General features: G+C 37.5%; 2 protein-coding genes across 2 annotated transcripts; one reads left to right on the plus strand and one right to left on the minus strand.

Annotated features, from left to right (window-relative positions):
- Positions 1-3,589: 3,589 nt before the first annotated feature.
- On the minus strand, positions 3,590-4,246 carry LOC115956601. Its single transcript, XM_031074928.1, has one exon. The coding sequence runs from the start codon at positions 4,244-4,246 to the stop codon at positions 3,590-3,592; it is 657 nt and encodes a 218-aa protein (XP_030930788.1).
- Positions 4,247-11,339: 7,093 nt separating this feature from the next.
- LOC115955592 (proton pump-interactor 1-like) lies at positions 11,340-20,048 on the plus strand. Its single transcript, XM_031073780.1, has 8 exons — positions 11,340-11,641; positions 12,303-12,724; positions 14,914-15,102; positions 15,221-15,400; positions 15,649-15,843; positions 18,551-18,649; positions 18,749-19,270; positions 19,368-20,048. The coding sequence occupies exons 2-8, from the start codon at positions 12,344-12,346 to the stop codon at positions 19,692-19,694; spliced, it is 1,893 nt and encodes a 630-aa protein (XP_030929640.1). The 5' UTR covers positions 11,340-11,641; positions 12,303-12,343; the 3' UTR covers positions 19,695-20,048.

Below are 20,048 nucleotides of genomic sequence, written 5' to 3' on the forward strand. Positions count from 1 at the left end.
CTGTATTAATTAATAATATGTACATAATGTATTACATTTAATCCGTACCCCTGTGTATTGGTGGTCAACGGTAGAATTTCTTCAGATAGTGGGCATTTCATGGCCGGGGAAATGGTCTTTCATCCAAATCCTCTAAATAATATGCCCTTGCACTGCCAATGGCAGTAACTCTATATGGTCCCTCCCAAGTTGGTGCTAACTTCCCCGCGTTGACGTCCCATGTATTTCCCACTACCTTCCGGAGTACCAGATCTCTTGCTCCAAACTCCCTCTTTCTCACGTCCCTGTTGTATTTCCAGGCAAGTTTTTGCTGATATTCTGCCAACCGTATAGTTGCTGATTCCCGGCGTTCTTCCAATAAGTTTAACTGTTTCAGCATCAACTTTGAATTCTCGGTGGGACTGAATCCGAAAACCCGGGCATTGCACAAGTTCATTTCTGTCGGAATGACTGCTTCCACTTCATATGTTAGGGAGAACGGAGTTTCTCCCGTAGACCTTCTCGGGGTGGTTCAGTACGCCCATAGAACACTGGGCAATTCCTCTGCCCACCTGCCCTTAGCACCTTCTAGTCTCCTCTTCAACCCATTCACAATAGCCTTGTTGGTGGCCTCAGCTTGGTCGTTGCTCTGTGGATATACAGGGGTGGAGTTCCGATTTGTGATGCCAAGGCTGCTACAAAACTCACGAAAAGCATTGCTATCAAATTGTAATCTGTTATCTGACACTAGGGACTCCGGTACCCCAAACCTCATCATTATATTCCTCTATACAAACTTCTTAATGTCCACGTCTCGGATGTTCGCCAACGCCTCTACCTCTGCCCATTTGGTGAAGTAATCCACGGCCACTAGGACAAATCTCTAGTTTCCGGTCGCTCGGAGGAATGGACTAATGATATCTAGCCCCTACTGTGCAAAGGGCCAGGGGCTACTAATGGGATTCAAGTTCCCTGCTGGTTGGTGGATCATAGGGGAGTGCCTCTGACATTGTTCATATTTCCATGCATACTCGTTAGCATCCTTTTGCATTCACAGCCACCAAAATCCTTGGGTCATTGCTCGATGAGCTAACGATCGTCCCCCTACGTGACTGCTGCATAACTCGTCATGTAGCTTTGCAAGGAGTTCCTCGATCTTGCTGGGGTGCAAGCATTGCAAGTAAGGCCCTTTAAAAGATCTTCGATACAGCTTGCGATCGGCAGACAACAAATATCGAGCAACTGTCCAACGTACTTTCTCAGCTTCCTTCTCATCAACTGGCACACGATCCTCGGCTAAGAAGTTGATGATCGGATCCATCCAACATGGCTCAACCGTTGCCACCAATGAGACTCCTACTCCTATACTGATACTCGGCTCTGCTACCAGCTCCACTTTTTTTAATCGAGGAATTCCTTTAGTTAATGATGATGCCAATGTGGCCAAGGAGTCAGCGTGCCGGTTCTGCCCCCTTGCTACCTGAACCACTTTGATGCTCGGAAAGCGGTCCATTATTTGCTTTACCAACTGTAAGTATTCCATCATCCAAGGATCCTTGGCCTCAAAGCTTTCTTGTACCTGATTGACCACTAATCGAGAATTTGAATAGACCTCTGCCTCCTTTGCACCTAGATCTGATACAACTCTCAACTTGGCCAGCAAGGCCTTATACTCGACTTCGTTGTTGGAGGCCCTAAAGCCTAACCTAAAGAAATGTTCCAATTTTACTCCTTTAGGGGTGATGACTACAATCCCAGCCCCGGCTCCTAATGCGTTGGAAGCACCGCCCACAAATACCCTCCACGGGACTACTTTTATAAGGCAAACCATCTCCTTTCCCCCTCTCGGGGAGAACTCTGCAACAAAATCAACGAGGATCTAACCCTTCACCAAGCTCCTTGGCCTATACCTAATATCAAAAGATCCTAGCCGAGTTCCTCACTTAGCTATTCTTCCCATGAAATCCGATCTCTTCAATAGTGTCTGCAAAGGATACTTGGTCAATACATAAACGGTGTGAACTTGAAAGTAATGGGGTAGCTTCCGCGTGGCGTGCAGCAGTGCCAACACCAACTTTTCCAAGGGCAAGTACCTTGTCTCAGCATCAACTAGAGTTTTACTAATGGAATACATTGGCTGTTGCACCCCTTGGTCCCTCAGAAGTATGGCATTCATGGCATGCTCTGATACCGAGAGATACATGAATAAATCCTCCCTAGGTTCTGGGGTTGTCAGCATTGGTGTTTACACCAAATATTCTTTCAACTCTTGAAAAGCCTTTTCACACTCCTCACTCCACTGGAACCCCTTCCACTTTTTCAAAAGCTGGTAAAATGGTCGGCAGCGATCGACGAACTTTGAAATAAACCGATTAAGAGCGGCTAGCATGCCGGTCAGCACTTGGACTTCCTTAGGATTGCTCGGCGGTTTCAAGCGTTTCACTGCTTCGATCTGGTTGAGATTGACTTCTATTCCCCGGTTAGTGATTAGATACCCTAGGAACTTGCCAGCCCCCACTCCGAAAGCACACTTTTCGGCATTGAGGCACAGCCTATACTGCTGAAGTACTTCGAACACCCCTTTGAGATCATCGATGTGTTGTGCTTCCTGTTTGCTCTTTATAACCATATCATCAGTGTACACCTCAACTGTACGCCCTATCTTGTCTCTAAACATTCTCATCATCATGCGTTGATATGTAGCCCTTGCGTTCTTTAACCCAAACGGCATTACGATGTAGTGATAGTTGGCATCAAAGGTTATAAATGTTGTCTTCTCCTGGTCCTCGACAGCCAAGGTGATTTGATGATAACGCTGAAAAATGTCGAGAAAGCTCATCCTCGAGTGCCCATACGTGGCATCTACCAGTTGATCAATCTTTAGCGTAGGAAACGGGTCCTTCAAACATGCACGGTTCAGGTTGGTAAAGTCGACACAGACCCTCCATTTGCCATTCTTTTTTTTTTACCATTGCGGTATTTCCAAGCCACCTCAGGAAAATTATCTCCTTTATAGCTCCGGCTTCCTTCAGTTTCTTAACCTTTTGCCTGACGGCTTCAACGTGCTCTTTAGCTGATCTAACTTTTGCTTTTTGGGAGGGTACAACGAATCCACATTAAGCTTATGAACTCTAAACTCAGGCTCCACCCTGGGCACCTCATACGGGTTCTAAGCAAACACATTTATATTCTGTACAAGAAACAACAGCATCTTTACCCTCTCTTCCTTGGCTACACTTATCCCTATCAGAAAATTCCTGTCATCATCCGATAATATCTTTACTTTCACTAAATCCTCGGCATAGCTAGCCCCTACCTCATCTTGGGGCTCCTGTAATTGCTACAAGGGAGTCTCCTTAGTTGACTCCTTTGGCTTAGCTCCCCAGTCAACCGCGGCTACCAAGCACTGCCTGGCCACTTGTTGATTACCTCTTACCATGGCAATACCTTGCTCGGTGAGGAACTTGACCTTCACATTCAGGGTGGATGGTACCACCCCCATTGCGTGAATCCATGGCCTTCCAAGAATCACCGTGTACGGAGAAAACGAGGCGACCACTATGAATGTTACCGTCATCTCCTTACATTCTATGTTCACGTGAAGCGAAATCTACCTTTTTGAGATCACCATTTGGCCATCAAACCCCATCAAGGGCGTGTCATACCTGGATATGTCTTCCTTCTTCAAACCAAGCCCCCTGTACAGGTCGGGATACATCACTTCGACGCCACTCCCCTGATCTATCAGTACCCTCTTTACTATGAAACTATTTATCCGGGCCATTACTACCAAAGCATCATCGTGCGGTTGAATTGTGCCTTCTAGATGATCATCGTTAAAAGCGATGGGCTCCCGAGTATACTTCAACTTCTTCTCGACGGGTTGCTCACCTATGCCATTCCCTCTCGGTGCTATGGTCAGTACAACCCTTCTCCTTAACTCTTGGGTGCCTCTTAGAGCTGCATGGATGACTTCTATTACTCCCAATGGGGGTGGGAAAGGATTCCCTCGCGACCGTGCGCCTTGCCTAACTTCTTGATTCTTTGGATCCGTCACAAATTCCTTCAGGTACCCCACCTTTGCCAACTGCTCCTTACACTGCTCAATCGTATGCGCCCTATCTCTATGGTAAGTGCAATACAAGTTTTGGTTTCTCCTAGACGGGTCTCCTCCCATCTTGTTTGGCCACCGAAAATATGGTTCATTCTTGATTCGATCCACAATCCTGTGTACCGGTTCCTTGAAGGCCACATTCACCTCTCCCATCTGTGGCCCCGACTCTTGAATCCTCAAATCCTTCCGGGGCCTGGATTGGAAGCCGATATGCCGAGGATGATTTATGATCGGGGCCTTGCCCTTATTCTATAACCGATCATCTTCCAACCATTTATATTCCTCGATACGCCTCATCAATTGCCTCATATCCTCGGGAGGCCTCCTCGTCAACGATTCCCGTAGTTTGGAATCCTCAAACAACCCCATCCGAAAAGTACTCGCCGTGATCTTTTCATTATCTCCACCAATCTCGTTGTACAATTCCCAGTATTGGCTAGCGTAGCTGCGGAGGGATTCCCCAGCCCCCATTTTCATTGAAAGCAACGCGTCCATGGGCTGTGGAACTCAGCTGCAAGTCATGAACTGTACACCAAACTCTTGAATCAATTTGGAAAAATTGTGAATCGAGCCTTTCCTTAACTCATTAAACCATCCCAAAGCAGTGGGGCCGAGGCTCGAGGGAAACACTTTACACATTAGTGCATCATTATGAGTGTGCAACGACATCATTTGAATATAATGGCTTACGTGTTCTACCGGGTTCGTCTTTCCATCGTAAGAATTGAACGGTGGCCGTGTAAATCTGCTCGGCATGGATGCCCTCTTAGTGTCCCTCGAGAATGGTGATTGGGCAGCTCGGCGTAATGCACGGCTTATAGCGTCCATGGCTGCATTCCGAGGTAGTCTCTCCTTCGGGGAAATCAAGTCCCGGTCTGCATATTCCCGTGAGTGGTCCTAATGTCGATGAGACCTAGATTGATGAAACCCTGCTCCATGGTGATCCCCGACACTAACCGACCTTTCCCTTTGCTCTCCATTGTCCCTACTCTGACACCTACCTCTTGCTTGCAACTCCAAATCCCTGACCAACCTTCAGAGGTGCTCTAGTTCCTCGTCCCTTTGCTCAAGCTCTTCATCCCTTCTGTCAAAACGGTTACACCCCGAAGTGCCGAACATTGTCCGGTACGTTTGAAATGACCCTTCTCCGAGGCCGGACCGCCCTTCCTTCTCATGCTCTCTATCTTCGCGCCTTTTCTACCTCCTTTCCCTCCACATAGATCCCCACGAAGACCTCCTAGAGCCATTTTCAGCATAACTCCCTGGTTGACCCTCAGACATTTTCCCCGTTTTGATAGAACCACAGCTACGTAGGAGATTCCCACAGACGGCACCAATTGTGCGTACCCAAAATATATGGCTATTGGGCCTAACCTCTACTTGGGATCACAATCTATTTGTTTTGTGGGCTTTTGGGTTTCCTACTGTGGGTGGTTTTATGCTTGGCAGACCCAAATGCACTCTTATCTCCCCAAGTCATTCTCTTTTCCTCGCAGAATCGCTCATTTGCTCTCTCTGAGTGTTTTCTCTCTTCTCTCAGTACTCTCTCTAGAATTGCCAACCCCCTCTTTCTCATTGCATTCTCTTATTTATTGCCAAAGATCAGTGGAGAGGTCATGATTAATCTTGATTATTAATGGGAATGAGGGTCCAATTCTATAGTTTCTAAGTGGGCATTCCATAGATAGAAGCAATAGTGGCATTGGAACTGGTTCCCATTCCTATAGGTTGCTCGGCGGAGACTTTAGCCAAAGTGACACCGTGTAGCCGAGATGCCTACCCCCGAGCAACCGCATATTCCTCTAAGCTGCATCTCGTCTAAAGAGGCCCATATTGGGCCTCAGAACGTGTCTAGGCCAATGCTATAGGTACGTTGGGCGTTAGGCCAGTTACTGAGGCGTGAGGCTAGGGCCCATGGCCCAGTGGGCTTAGGGACCCAGCCCCGTCCTTGGGGGGCGAGGTTATGGGCCATATCACAGGGTAGAGGCCCAAGGCCCAAAAGGCTCGGGGTCCCGACACCATACACTATCACTGATAGATTGTTCACCAAAATGCTTAAATCTCACATGATCATACTTTTTTTTTTTTAAAGAAAGAAATCTCATGATCATACTTAAACTTAAACGGATTGATAGAGATATATTAGCCCATTAGCATAGGCCTAAGTTTAATTCTACTTTGTGTGTAAGCCAAGTCTTCAACTTGTACTAGAAATCTATTAGTCTTGGGTTTACTCTACTATATATACCCATGTTATGGTTCATTGTAACACAAGTTTTTGTACTATACTCTTATATAATAAAAATATAGTTCTTAAAGGTTTCCTCTGTGGATATAGGCCGTAAGGCCGAACTACGTAACCCTCGTGTGTTTAGTGTTCTTATTTTATGCTTCCGTCTTCTATATCCATTCAAGCGTATTGAACATGGAATATATCATAACTAATATTTGACATTAACTAAAATTGCCCAAAATGAAGTAATTGCACCGCATCGCACCACATGTGGTGGTGCGAAAACTACACTGCACCCGTAATATATATTTTATGAAGTAATACTATTATAAAATATGAGCATTTTCATACCAAAAATTTTGTTGGGCTACTCCTAATCAACCTAAATAAAAGAAAAATTAGCCAAACATTTAAAAAATTGGCCCAACACAAAGGAAGAACTAGGTTTGGGCTAGGTCAATCTAGCCCAAAATTTTGAAAAATGTCCCAACCCAAAACCGACCAAACTGCATCGTAATACACTGCACTACATATGTTATCACAAAATTGAAGAGCACTGTAGTTATAGTTTCGGCTAAACTACAAGTACAATGATAAAAATGAAGCAAAACCACATTAAATTGTACCGTGAATTCCTGTACTAACATCACTTCAATTAGCTATAATTTTTAGTGTGTATAGAAAACTTTTACATGTTGGCAGTGGCAGAGTCAGGATTTAATCTTATAAGACAAAAATTTATAAATAAAGGCACACATGCATGCACTGGAACATCAGCAAGGCTGACTTACAATTTTTTAAAAAAATTTAAAATATGTATTTCTTGTTTTTTGAGATGCAAATTTATTAATTAAGTTTTTGCATTCAAGTTCACTTAACATGATTTATAATAGAAAATATTTACCAATAAATGAAACATGATTTATAATAGAAAAATATAATTTAACTAAAATAAAAGTTAATGTATAGAACAATAGAACTATCAAAAACAATATTTTAATTTTACTAATTGATTTAATCACCTTATACTCTAAACAAGTATATATTTTGTTCTAAATTAATACATTTATTAATCATACAAGTCAATAAATTAAATACTAATACTAAATAATTATTCTAAATTCATATTTTCAATATAGTAACTTTAACACAAATATTTAAATTTGATTAAAAAATATATTATATATAAGAAAAGTAGGATAGCTTCTTAAAACATATAAAAAAAAATACAAAATAAATAACAAAGAACCTATTCTATCTTGTTAAAAAAACAAAAAGCAGTAGGAATGGGAATTTAGAAAAGTAATATTAGAGACACACTCATTGCCACATTTAAATCCACACATTTCTTGTGTGCCAAGTCTTAATTGGATTTTAGGCACTTGTATGTGGGTCCACCACATGTACTTGAAGATAATGAAATCCAATCAAGACTTGACACATGCAGGATGTGAATTTGGGTGTGAGAATGATAGAGTTTGGCTATTGTGTTGTTGTCGGTTAAAGTATCGAGTTGGAAGCTAGAGTTTGGCCGCTGCATTGATGGGTGGAACTTGTGACAGTTGTATTGTTGATTGGTTAGTTAGTTAGTTAGAAATGACTAAAACTGTTTGTGTAACAAAATGTACCAATTGTGCTCCTATAAGTAAGGGATAAGGATTGTAACTAGGATATAGATGAAATAACACGATACTTCTACTTTGTTTCTCTAATTCTCTTCTTTCTCTATCTCTATCTCTAATCTTCTCTAGGAGGCCTAGTGCCTCTAGCATTATTCATTGAGAAAAGTAAAAAAAATAATTAAATTACAAAAAAAAAATTGTATAACAAAATAACATAGGAAACGGGTGGTGTGGATTGATGATTTGATGTGATAAGATTTAAAAAAGAAAAAAAAGATATGTAGTGTGACGATTAGGTCTATAAAACTTTTATATATACAAGCCTTATCACATGTGCTTCGAACGTGCGATGATTTTTTTTTTTTTTTTTGGTTTAGTGTTATAATTTTACATTTATCTCAATTTGAACACATTTGCTCACTCAAAAGTGTCAAGAGGCTAGATTAAATAAATGAACAAATTAAGATGAGAGAAATCTGTAACATAAGAGATTTAAAGATGTAGTGACCACCTTTATGAAGGCGGTGGAGCAATTAGAGAAAGAGAAATAAAGAGAAAGACAAATGGAAAGATAAAGCAATATAATGAAATTTATTAAAAACAAATGGCATGTTCGTACCTTCTTAATTGAGTTTTGAGTGATTGCCTTTGAAATTATTGGGAATGTGAGAATAGATGTGCATGATTTGATTTATTTTATTAGAATTTTAAGAAGAAATAGAAAACATGATAAAGATGGTGAGACATGTAGAATGAAGTAATTGCTTGTTATTGGAAGTATAAACTTAGTGGGAACGTGGGGGTAGATATCTTTAGGAGAACAAAGGAAAAAAAAAATGTACATGATTTAAACAAAAAAAAATCTGCTTATTGGTAAAGTGCTTTTTTAAATTGATCTAAAATTTAGAAATTTAGAAATTTTTAATTTTATATGTCTAATTCTATTATATGAACTTTCTAAATAGGTGAATTTAAAAGTATTTTAGGTATTAAAAACTAGGAATCCAAATAAGGGAAGCCCCTTAAATAATAGTGTTTATATATATATATATATTTATTTATTTATTTATATATATAAAGGTACATATAAGCAGATGTAAACATGTAGATGTGAAGAAAAAAAGATGGTACTAATAAGATAAAAAGTGAAAATAAAGAGATAAGATTAAGTGTGTTGATCTGTAAAAATGATGTGTTAAATGCATTCTATTGGTCAATAGAAGGGGCCTTATTTTTATTTTTTGTAAAACATCCTTAAATAAAATATTAAAATAGATAAATTAATATTATATTAATCAACAGAGAGGGTCTTCTTTTATCTGGGGCCTTAGCCATTGCCTAACTTGCCTATATGGTTGAGCTGGCCTTGCAGATTAGCATTTGATACAATTTTTTTTTTTTTTTTTAATAGATATGATAATATTTTAACAAATTTGGACAATAAAAATTCATTAATATAAGTACAAATCGATATTTTAAAACAAGAAAATCCATAGAAAAATAACATATTTGTTATCCAATTTATATTTGTTAGGGGTTTGTTTATGCATGAATAATTTTTTTTTTTTAATTCAAAATTCTATTTACGATTCACATGAAAATATTTATAGCAACTAGACAAAACCTTAAACTTGATATTTTATTAACTTATTATCCTTATATTTTATTACTTTATACACGAATTTTCTTAAAGAATAATAAATTATTGCATTCGGAATTTGAGCTTAACTCATGCTTTTTTATAATTTTTTTAAAGCCTTTTATTTTACTTTTATAGGCTTTGACCATTTAATTGGCATTGATAAAAGAAATAATAAAAGAAAGAATACTAAGAAAATAATAGGGAAAATCTCAAATTTTGAATGGGAAGAGGGAGGACAAAACAAATTAATTATGAAACATTGATCTTAATTATTTTTAGGCAGCCAAGGGCGCAATCCCCCCACCCCCCACGGCCCGCTTGACTTTGCCTATGTTGCCAAGGGTAAGCAGCCTCAACATATTGCATATATGGACAACCATGAGCAGTTGCCAGCATGCTATGCTTGCACTAAGCAACCTTGACTTGCAACATGTGTGACTCAATCGTATTCATAACCACATTAGATCTTCAAAGTGAACAACTTTTGATTGATGGAATAATGTAGGAAGGAGAAGTTAATTGATTTTGAAGGTTGGATATTGAGATCCGAATCCTGAATCTAGGGATGGCAGTGGGGCGGGGCCGAAGGATGGGGTTTTCGCCCTTGCCTCGCATAGTTTTGTCTTGCCCCATCGTCGCTCTCCTGCACGACAGGAAAAATTTTCTTGCCTCATTCCTGCCCTTTAGGGCCCCTCGAAACCCCACCCCAACTTGTAAAATTCTACTTTTTGTTAATTTGCCTACAACCATTACAATTTTTTTCAATAAAACTTATTTTATTAATAAAAATATACTTGAAATTACAAATAAATTTATCTAATCAAATCAAACTAATTTTTAGTAAAAACTGAATAATATTATCCAATTGTTCAACAGGACAATATCACAAAAAAAAAAAAAAATCTCATAGTACAAAATCAATAATTCAATAGCATATAAATTTGTTTCTAATAAAGAAAAAAAAATAAAAAATGTTAAAATTGATACCTTATTTCCAGCCTTGCTAAAGAGAAAAAAGAGGCAAAGAGTCACGTTGGACAGAATAAAATAAATTGATAATATGTTTGTTTAAATAGTTGAGTTTTAGGGTATAAAAAATTTACAATTTAACCTTTATCATCGTGGGTGGGCGGGGATGGAGCAGGGCTTAAAAAGTTTAAATCCATTCCTGGCCTGCCCTGTCCTATGGTGCGAGACTAAAATCTCGCCATCTTTACGGGGTGGGAAAAACCTGCATGGGACGAACCGAAAAGGTGCAGATCAAGCGAGGCAGGATAAAATTGTCATCATGGGCCGCATCCATTGATTATGAGTGGATTGCTCTATTTTCATGGAAAAGTCATAAATTTCTATATAAGGCAATAGCACCTAGGAAAAATGAAATCCAAAGCAAAGAAAGCAAGTCAAAACCGTTACCATATGTATCTTTTCTTGACAAAAAAACGTCCATTCCCATATCTAGACTATCATGCCTTTTTCCATAGAGTAGTTATAAGTTCTAATTTTGCTGTCCAAATTCCAAAAGGCAACAAAACCCAAAGAACAAAGATAATTTCCCTTAAGACATCATAACTAGCATTCCAAAAACAGAAAAATAAAGAAACCACCTTTTAAAGTCAAAGATTAAAACAGCAAAAAGAAAAAAGAAAATAGTAATTACAGGAAAATCACCTTATAAATGTTAGTAAATGTTTGTAGAAGTGGGACATTAAAAGCGGTAGTCCAACCCTTTTTTTACTGCTGGTAGAAATTGTAGATAGCGTCGTAGCGAAATTATCTGCTCCACCTGAAATCTCTCTTTCTACTCACAATACAATACACAAACACAAGTAGTAAATACTAAATACACAAACAAAAGGTCTCTCTTATTTTCTCTTTCTTCGAAACAGGAATAAGAGAGAGAGAGTTTAGACAAGAAAAGGGACCGAGATCTAAAACCCATTGTTGTTTTTGCCAAAACTCTGAACTGGGTCTGTCTGTCTGGGGGCCCTTTGACTGAAAAAAAAGGGTCTTGTTCTTCTTCACAAATCTCTCTCTTCTTTCTGTTTCAGGTAAATTTTTCATCTTTTTATTTTGTTCTATCTAGACCTCTTACCGTTTTCAATTTGGGTTTCTTTTATTTTTGGGTGGATCCGTATTGATCTTGATAATTCAATTGCATTTAGATCATTTTTGTTGTTGATTTTGCTTAATTTCATTCGTGGGTCTGCATGCGTGTTTCGTTTTGTGCAAGGACTTGATCTAAAAGCCCACTTGTTTTTATTTCTTTTTTGTTGCTGTCAATGTCTGAAATGGAGATGGGTGCTTTTAGATTTTGTTGTTACTTAATTATGTCATTAATGAATAATTTGGTAATTGATTGATTGGGAATGTATCAAATGCATGTGTGTATTATGTTTCACTTTTGGCGCTCTTCTCTTTGGATAGTTATTGAAGATTTTAGTTGCACATGCACTGTATAAAGGTGCTGGCTTTGGATCTGTTTTTGGTTCGAAGATCTCTGTTGAAAATTTGAAAATTGCAGATCTATGTTGTTGTTGTATTATTATGATTGCCTCAAATGGGATTTAGTTTAGGCATATGATGGTTGACCCTTTTGATCAATTCAACAAAAAACCTGCAAAATATGTAAATTTGGATTGCTCTGATTTTTTTTAGAGAATGGGTTTTCCTATCTTTGTTCACAAGATTTGTTTTTGCTTTTTACATCAGGTTTTTTGGTGTTTTGAGCCTTTTTTTTTTGGTGGTGAACCATGGCTGTTGAGGTTGTGGGGTTTGAGATGATCCAAGCACCAGTGGAGATTGTAGCTGAAGAAGACACAGTCGCTACTGTTTTGCATGGGAAGGAAAATGGAATACTGGATCAAGGGCCAGGGCTTGAGGAGCCCATAAAATTTGGTTCACATGGAGATGAACCAGTTAAAGTAGAAGGAAATGATGTCTCAGACGCCAACTTCCCTAAGGATGCAGTTGATGAGTGGCCTGCACCTAAGCAGATCCATTCATTTTATTTTGTTAGGTACCGTCCATTCGATGACCCGAAAATAAAAGCCAAAATTGATCAGGCTGATAAAGAGATTCACAGGAAAAATCAAGCCCGATTTCAGATCACTGAAGCACTAAAGGCAAAAAGGGTACGCTAAAGTTCTCCATAAAGATGGTTTGATATTCCAGTCTTATTAGTAAATTTGAGCAATAGATATATACTGTTAGTATTAGATTTCATTTCTTGAGGCACTAATTCTGGTTAGAGTAGCTTTCTTCAAATTGCTCTTCTTATTGTAGGTTAGGGTAGAGCCCCTAATTGAGGCCCTAAAAAAAGACACATCCCGGTTACAAAGAAGAAGATATTTAATTCTTTCTCCAAACTTGTTAACTAATTCATATAGATCTCTCTCTTTCTCTCTCTCTCTCTCCCCCCCAAAAAAATGTCATGTGTGTGAAAGAATAGGAATTACATGATCACATACATAATCACAAGTTGAAATAGTCTCTGGTTGGAATATCTTTGTTCAAATGGTCTACTTAGTCCTTAACAAAATCAAATGCTCTGCTTAGTCCTCTACAAAATCAAATGCCAGTTTTTACATTAGGGTAGAGCCCCGTAGTTGAGTTCTACAAAAGATACATCCCTGCTACAAGAGAAAATATTTCATTCTATCTCCAAACTTGTTAACTAATTCATATAGATGTAATTTTTTATTATTCAAAACTGTCATGTACGTGAAAGAATAGGAATTACATGGTCACATGCATAATCAGAAGTCGAAATAGTCTGGAAGACCACTTGAAAACCTGTTAAAGGTTTCCCTTTCACAAAGAAAATACATTTGTATCTGAATGGATTTTATTAATATGTTAGGAGTAGTGGAGTGTCAATTAGATTTTAAGGAAAAAACTGATAGGAAAGAGTTATTAAGTTCTATCATTAGTGGGTCCTCATAAGTGGATTTTTATAGTGGTTGTAGCTATTATAGTATATCAACTTTGAAATATGCATTGAATGAGTAGGCATGGTAGTAGATCTTAGCTATTTGCCCACAGGTTGTGGCTATAAAAATGGATGTGATCAAAGAAAGATTACATTCTATAATAGTTATTTAATTATCAATGTTAAACCACCTGATAGCTTTTTACTTATCAAAAAAAAAAAAAAAAAAAAAAAACCACCTAATAGCTTTTTACTTTAGACAAATACAATGTTGGATTGTCTTCTTATACCCTCCATGCTTGCAAAATATCAAAATGATTAATAAATTTACTTATAAAATATAAATTGTTTAAATTTCATTTTTTTTTTTTTTTTTTTTTTTTGTTGTTTTTTTTGGGGTTTTGTTTTGTTTTGTATTTTAAATGTAGATAGAAATGTGAATTTATGGATGAATAGCATAAAATGTCCAATTGCTATGAAATTTGGTGTGTGTTAAGATAAATAGAATTTGTAATCCAAAAAAGTTACTAAGCAATGATTTTACTTAGATAAAAAAAGTTACTAAGTGGTGGTGTAACATTAACAAAGAGTTACATCAGCTTTAACTTGAACCTTATGTCTACTTTTGATATATAAGTTGGTATTTTTCGCTATTATAAGTCATGACATATTGATATAAGCCTGGAAGCCCATACTACCTCAAATATTTCCAGCATAACCCATGATAAGCTTGAAATTTGAGAAAAAAATAAACAGGAGAAACTTAGCTTTATCCTCTCAGCTTTGGACCAAATTAGACAAAAACACTTTAAAAGAAGTTTCCATTTCAGTTTAGTACCCTTATTGAATGTTGTTCTTTAGCTAATTTCTGTTTTAGTTATGAAACAAAAGAAAGATGAGCATATTTATGGTTCGAGAATTTAATGGTGACTCAGAGCGCTGGGAGTTGAACATTCCTAGAATAAGCAGGAGAGATATTTGAGAGTGATTTGAGGAAATAATATTCTTCAAGTTTCCATTTCAAGTATTTATTTGCTTGGCTGAGTTATGACCTTTTAAAAGTAATTCTGTGACAAATTTGCTTTTGGCAAACAGGGAGCATTTAAATTGTAAGAAGTTGCTCCTGTGTCTCTTTAACAAAAGAGATAATTGAAATTTAAAACATGTAGCTCTAGTTATAGGTGGTTGGACCACTTACTGCTTTTGTACAAATGAAATTATCTTTTCCAGTTCAATTTAATCAAAACAATTATCCTTGCATAATAATGTGTCATATTAAGTAGTTTTTATTTTACTTGACATACTGCATACGAATTTAAGTTTCACCAAATGCAGTTAGAAAAAACTCCTCCAGACATTTGATCTCACTGTTTTATTTCGTCTTTTCTGCAGTCGGATCGAGCAGAGTTGATTTCTCAGGTTAGAGCTCTGAAAGATGACAACAGGCAGTTCAAATCGATATTGGATGAGAAAAGAAAGGAGATGGAGCCTCTGCAACATGCTCTTGGCAAGCTGCGCAATGCAAACAGTGCCGGTCGGGGTAGTGGTTTATGTTCATCTGAGGAAGAGCTTAACAATCTAGTATATTTCTTTCTCCACATGCTTTATATGATGTTGAATTCATCAGCTTGTTTTGGACTGTAGTTATCCTCTATGCTTTTAGTTATCTTACTCCTTGATTGTGTATTTGGGGGTACAGATCCACAGTTTGCAGTACTGCATACAACATGAGAGCATTCCATTGTCTGAGGAAAAGAAGATCCTTAAAGAAATCAAACAGCTTGAAGGGACAAGGGAAAAAGTAATTGCTAATGCTGCTATGAGAACAAAGATTCAGGATTCACTGGGTCAGAGAGAAGCTATTCAAGACCAGGTTAAGGTAATGCAGTTCTAGTTTTTTCTTTTGATAAGTTCAATGAAGTTCTATTTTGTACTATATGTTTCAGAGCTTGTCATCCCACTGACATTTCCATAACAGTTCACGGGTTTTTTTTTATTTTTTATTTTTTACTTTGTAATATATATTATTTGAATTGTACGTTTTGGAGCTTGTCATTTTTCATTGCTATGCATGGATTTTCTTGATTATTTAATTTAAACTTCATTTGCAAAATTATGTCATTGTAGCTCATAGGTGGTGATTTGGATGGAGTAAGGAAGGAGAAACAAGTAATTCAGGCCAAAATTAAACAACTTGATGATGCACTAAAGGCAATAGACGATGAGATTAATTCTTTATCAGAAGAGCTGAAAGCTGTCACCCAGAAGAGAGACAAAGCATATGAAAGTATTCAGCAACTCAGAAAACAGCGTGATGAGGGGGTACGTTTTACTTTGTTGCAAAATTTATAGATCCTTTTCTTCTATATGTGTGTATGTGTATGTGTATGTGTATGTGGTGGGCCATGATAAATTATGTGATGCTCGATTGTTATGGTCGATGTTCTGCAGTTGATTTAGTTTGAAATGTTGTCATTAGTGAGAAGTCTTTGTACTTTGTAGAACATATGAGTTGGAGGTGCTGTGGAAGCACTTTACAATGATAGTTGCATCACATGAAGTATTGTCCTTTCGGTTTTTAGGGGTGTTTGTAACAATATTATACCCTTATTGTACAAGTAAACAGAACGATTTCCCATCATCTATATTCCTTGACATCACCTTGATGTTCCCTGCTTGGAAAGGTTTCATTGATTTGTATCACCTAGTAATGGTGGTCCTCCATTATAGACAACCTGCTACTATTCCTTCTGCTTATTTATAATTATTTTTGGTGGTGGAGGTGGGGTGAGAATATGATTTTTATCAAAGACTCAGTTGCTGCTTTTACCAAGAAACACAACCTTTTGGGCTCTGTAGATTAAATGGGGGGATTGTTTACTAACACATTTCCTATTGAAGCTTATTCCCTCCTCTAACCTGACCCTGCATTTTCTTTAAATTTACTATTACATTAGGGGGGGGGGGGGGGGAATTACTATGTTCTTTGATGGTAATTGTTGAAAAGAAGCTGCAAGGAAATTTACTATTAAATTAAGAGAGGGGGGGGGATTACAATATTCTTTGATGGTAATTGTTGAAAAGAAGCTGCAAGGAAGTTGTGACCATGGAAGGTTCAGAGGGCTGTGAAAAAATAATTGGAAAGTATCAGTGGTGGAGATGCTACTAAATCTCATAATTTTAGTGCAGAGCTATTGACTCTGGGGAAGGAAATGGATGTCCACATGAGTGCTGGTTGCTTTTCCTTCTACATTTTTCTTTGGGATGAATAATTATGTCTTTTCCATGCCTAGCTATCAGTTCAAAATACAGCTAGTTAGTTTGCGATTTTTTACCATTCTTTTCAACAAGTTTGTCAGAATCCCAGTCAGTAACTACTCTTTGATTTTATTATGGGCTTGATTCTATTGGTTCATATGTTAGGTATTCAATTCTCACTGACTTCTCTTTTTGATTGAAAGTTTTTAACAGTTATATGACAGCTCCCTGTGGTATCTCAATGGGATTATGTTTTACATAGCGAAGTGGTTTTAATTTATAGGGTTTGAGGGATGCCTTAGTGGTTCCAATACCTCTTGTGTTGCCTGGGCAGTGGGCACTGGGGTCATACCTCACCAACTCCCCTTGCCTTATTCATCTCACCAAAAAAAAAAAAGGATTTAGTTTATGGCTAGCCAAAAAAAAGAGTAAATTACACTACCCTCCTTAGAGGTTTATCAAAATGACACATGTTTCAAGAAATGACACTCCCCTCTTCCTCCCATGAGGTATTGAGGTTTGCATAAATGCAACAGTTAAGTCCATGCTCTCTCAAAATGTGATTAAACTAATGGGATATTCCTTAAAAAAAAAGATTCTTACTAAAACTATGGGAGAAATGACACTCCCCTCCCTTGAGGTTTGTGGATGCATAACACTCCTCCCCTAAGGTGATTTGGAAAATGATCCTTCGTTTTCTTATGTGGGTCATATGGAGGGAAAGGAATACACGTACCTTTGAAGGGATTGGAAGATCGATTCATGAATTGAAGCTTCTATCTTTCAGACTTTGTGTGATTGGGAAAATGTTTTGGCTGTTTTTACTTTCATTTCTTTACTTATGATGATTTTTGTACTTTTATTGTTACTTAGTTTTAGTTTTTTCTTTGCACACTGCCTGGGTTCTTTATTTCCTTTGTATTTTCTTACATCTTTTTTCAATCAAGTTTATTACTTATTAAAAAAAAAAAGATATATATATATATATAAATTAATAGGAATCTTACTCCTTTATGTTTGATGTGGGCTATATGGAGACTATATTGAGGGAGAGAAATTGGTGTACTTTTGAAGATGTGGAGTCCACGTCAACTTAATGCAAGCGTACTTTATTAGTTCTCTTTATGAATGGTCTTTTGTATCGGGTCTCACAGATAGTGACTCTATTCATTTCTTCACAGACTCGATCCATATGTAGATATTTTTCCATTTGTAATTTTTTATTCTACTTCGTGTCTATTTTCACAAGGTAGTCTTGCCTCTATAAAATTATTTTTAGCTATATAAAAAAATGGAAGATTTTGTTTGTGAGAACTTAACTGTTGTATTTGTACAACCTCAAGAGGGGAAGTGTCTTTTCATAAAATTTTTTTTTGGGGGTGGGGGTGTCATTTCATAAAACTTCAAGGGTGCTTGGTGTTATTTACCTAAAAGAAGAGGTTTTAGTTTACCTTTTCCCTGTGACCATCTTCATATATTTTGCTGGAGGTTATTTTTTGGGTGAATGAAGAGACAAGTGGAGGCTTTTTTCTTTGGTGGCTTGTGCTATAACATTATTTCTGTATAAGTATTTCAAAGTTGCATAAGAAAAATTCAATGGCTCAAACACTGATAAGCCAAGCCTCCTTTTCTCCTTACTATTAGCTGTTGTCTTTTAAGAATGCAGAATTATAGTCATTAGCTTTCAAGCTTGCTTGATTATGTTTATATCAAGTTAGGTATGTAATTTGGTCAGTATTTAGCTTCAATGGTAATGTTATCTTGTTTTCAGAACGCCTACTTTTACAAAAGCCGTACGGTCTTGAACAAAGCACGAGAGCTTGCTGCTATCAAAGATATTACGGCTCTGGGGGAACTTTCGCATTCAGAGGTTTGTTCAATTAGTACTGTTTGTCCTATGTCAAGGACCTCACCTGAAATCAATTTTTCCTTGCACTTTGATCTCTTACTTTGATATATTCTTGGTTAGGTTGAAAACTTTATGGCCCTCTGGAGCAGTGACAAGGCTCTCAGGGATGATTATGAGAAAAGAATTCTGCCATCATTAGATAGTCGACAATTGAGTAGGGATGGACGGATGAGGAACCCAGATGAGAAGCCATTGGTAGTAGTGGAAGAACCTACATTATCAGAAACAGAGAAAGTGGCAAAACCCAGTGTGAAACAAGTAAAGGAAGATTCAAAACCTCCTGTACAGGGTACTTTGCCTACCCAAAAGGCTCAGAAGGAAGCCAAAACTAAAGCAGAAGATTCGAAATCCACCTTGGAGCATATTGAAGTAGAAGACAAGGAGATCTTTGGGTTAGAAAAGCCGCAAAAGGACTCTCCTGCGAAGGACAATGAAGTTGATGAAGCAAAGCTGAAGGAGATGAAAAGAGAAGAGGAAATTGCAAAAGCTAAAGAGGCCATGGAAAGGAAGAAGAAGAAGCAAGAGAAAGCTGCAGCAAAAGCAGCTATAAGAGTTCAAAAGGAAGCTGAAAAGAAGCTAAAGGAAATTATTAATTTCTATAATTTCATCATTACTGTTTGCTATTTTCTGTTTAGTGTAGAGCTCGAAAGTGACATTTTTTCCATTTAATCTATCTCAGGAGCGTGAAAAGAAAGCAAAGAAGAAGGCCTCCGCATCTGCACCTGGTTCCGATCCTGAAGAACCAGCAGAAGCAGGGTCAGAGGATGCAGAACCAGAGAAGATTGATGAAAATGTTGAAACTTCAGTTCCAGCAAAGGAGAAGGTTCAAATGGAGAAGGTTAATAAGGTGAAGAGTATCAGAAACAGGAATAGATCAAAAGGCCCAGATTCATTTCCAAAAGTTCTCCTGAAACGGAAAAAGTCGACTAACTACTGGTTATGGGCTGCTCCTGCTGCAGTGTTGGTTCTGCTGTTACTAGTTCTTGGATACACCTATCTTCTCTAAAAAGTGAGTTAGAACTAAATAGAAAGAGTTATGAACCAGTTTTCCTGCTTCAGGGTGTGAGTGGCTAGGTTTGTAGTACTTAAAATTAAGTTATTTCTGTTCGTTACATCCCCTAAAAGGATGGACTCAAAATCATAATGTTGTTGGTAGCTCAGTCAGAGAGAAGAAGCTACATATATTTTTAGTTTGGACTGGATATATTTGCAAATTTTGACTTTTTTTAAAAAAAAAAATTTCATAAATGTTATCTGTATCCATAAACTTGCTGATCAATTTTGTTGAGACAGGTGAAAATTTGATTAGATGATGAATTATGGATTAGATGCAGTGAAATCATAATAAGTTTAAGTATTA

The sequence above is a fragment of the Quercus lobata genome, chromosome 8 (genome assembly GCF_001633185.2).
Source record: "Quercus lobata isolate SW786 chromosome 8, ValleyOak3.0 Primary Assembly, whole genome shotgun sequence".
Lineage (NCBI taxonomy): Eukaryota > Viridiplantae > Streptophyta > Magnoliopsida > Fagales > Fagaceae > Quercus > Quercus lobata.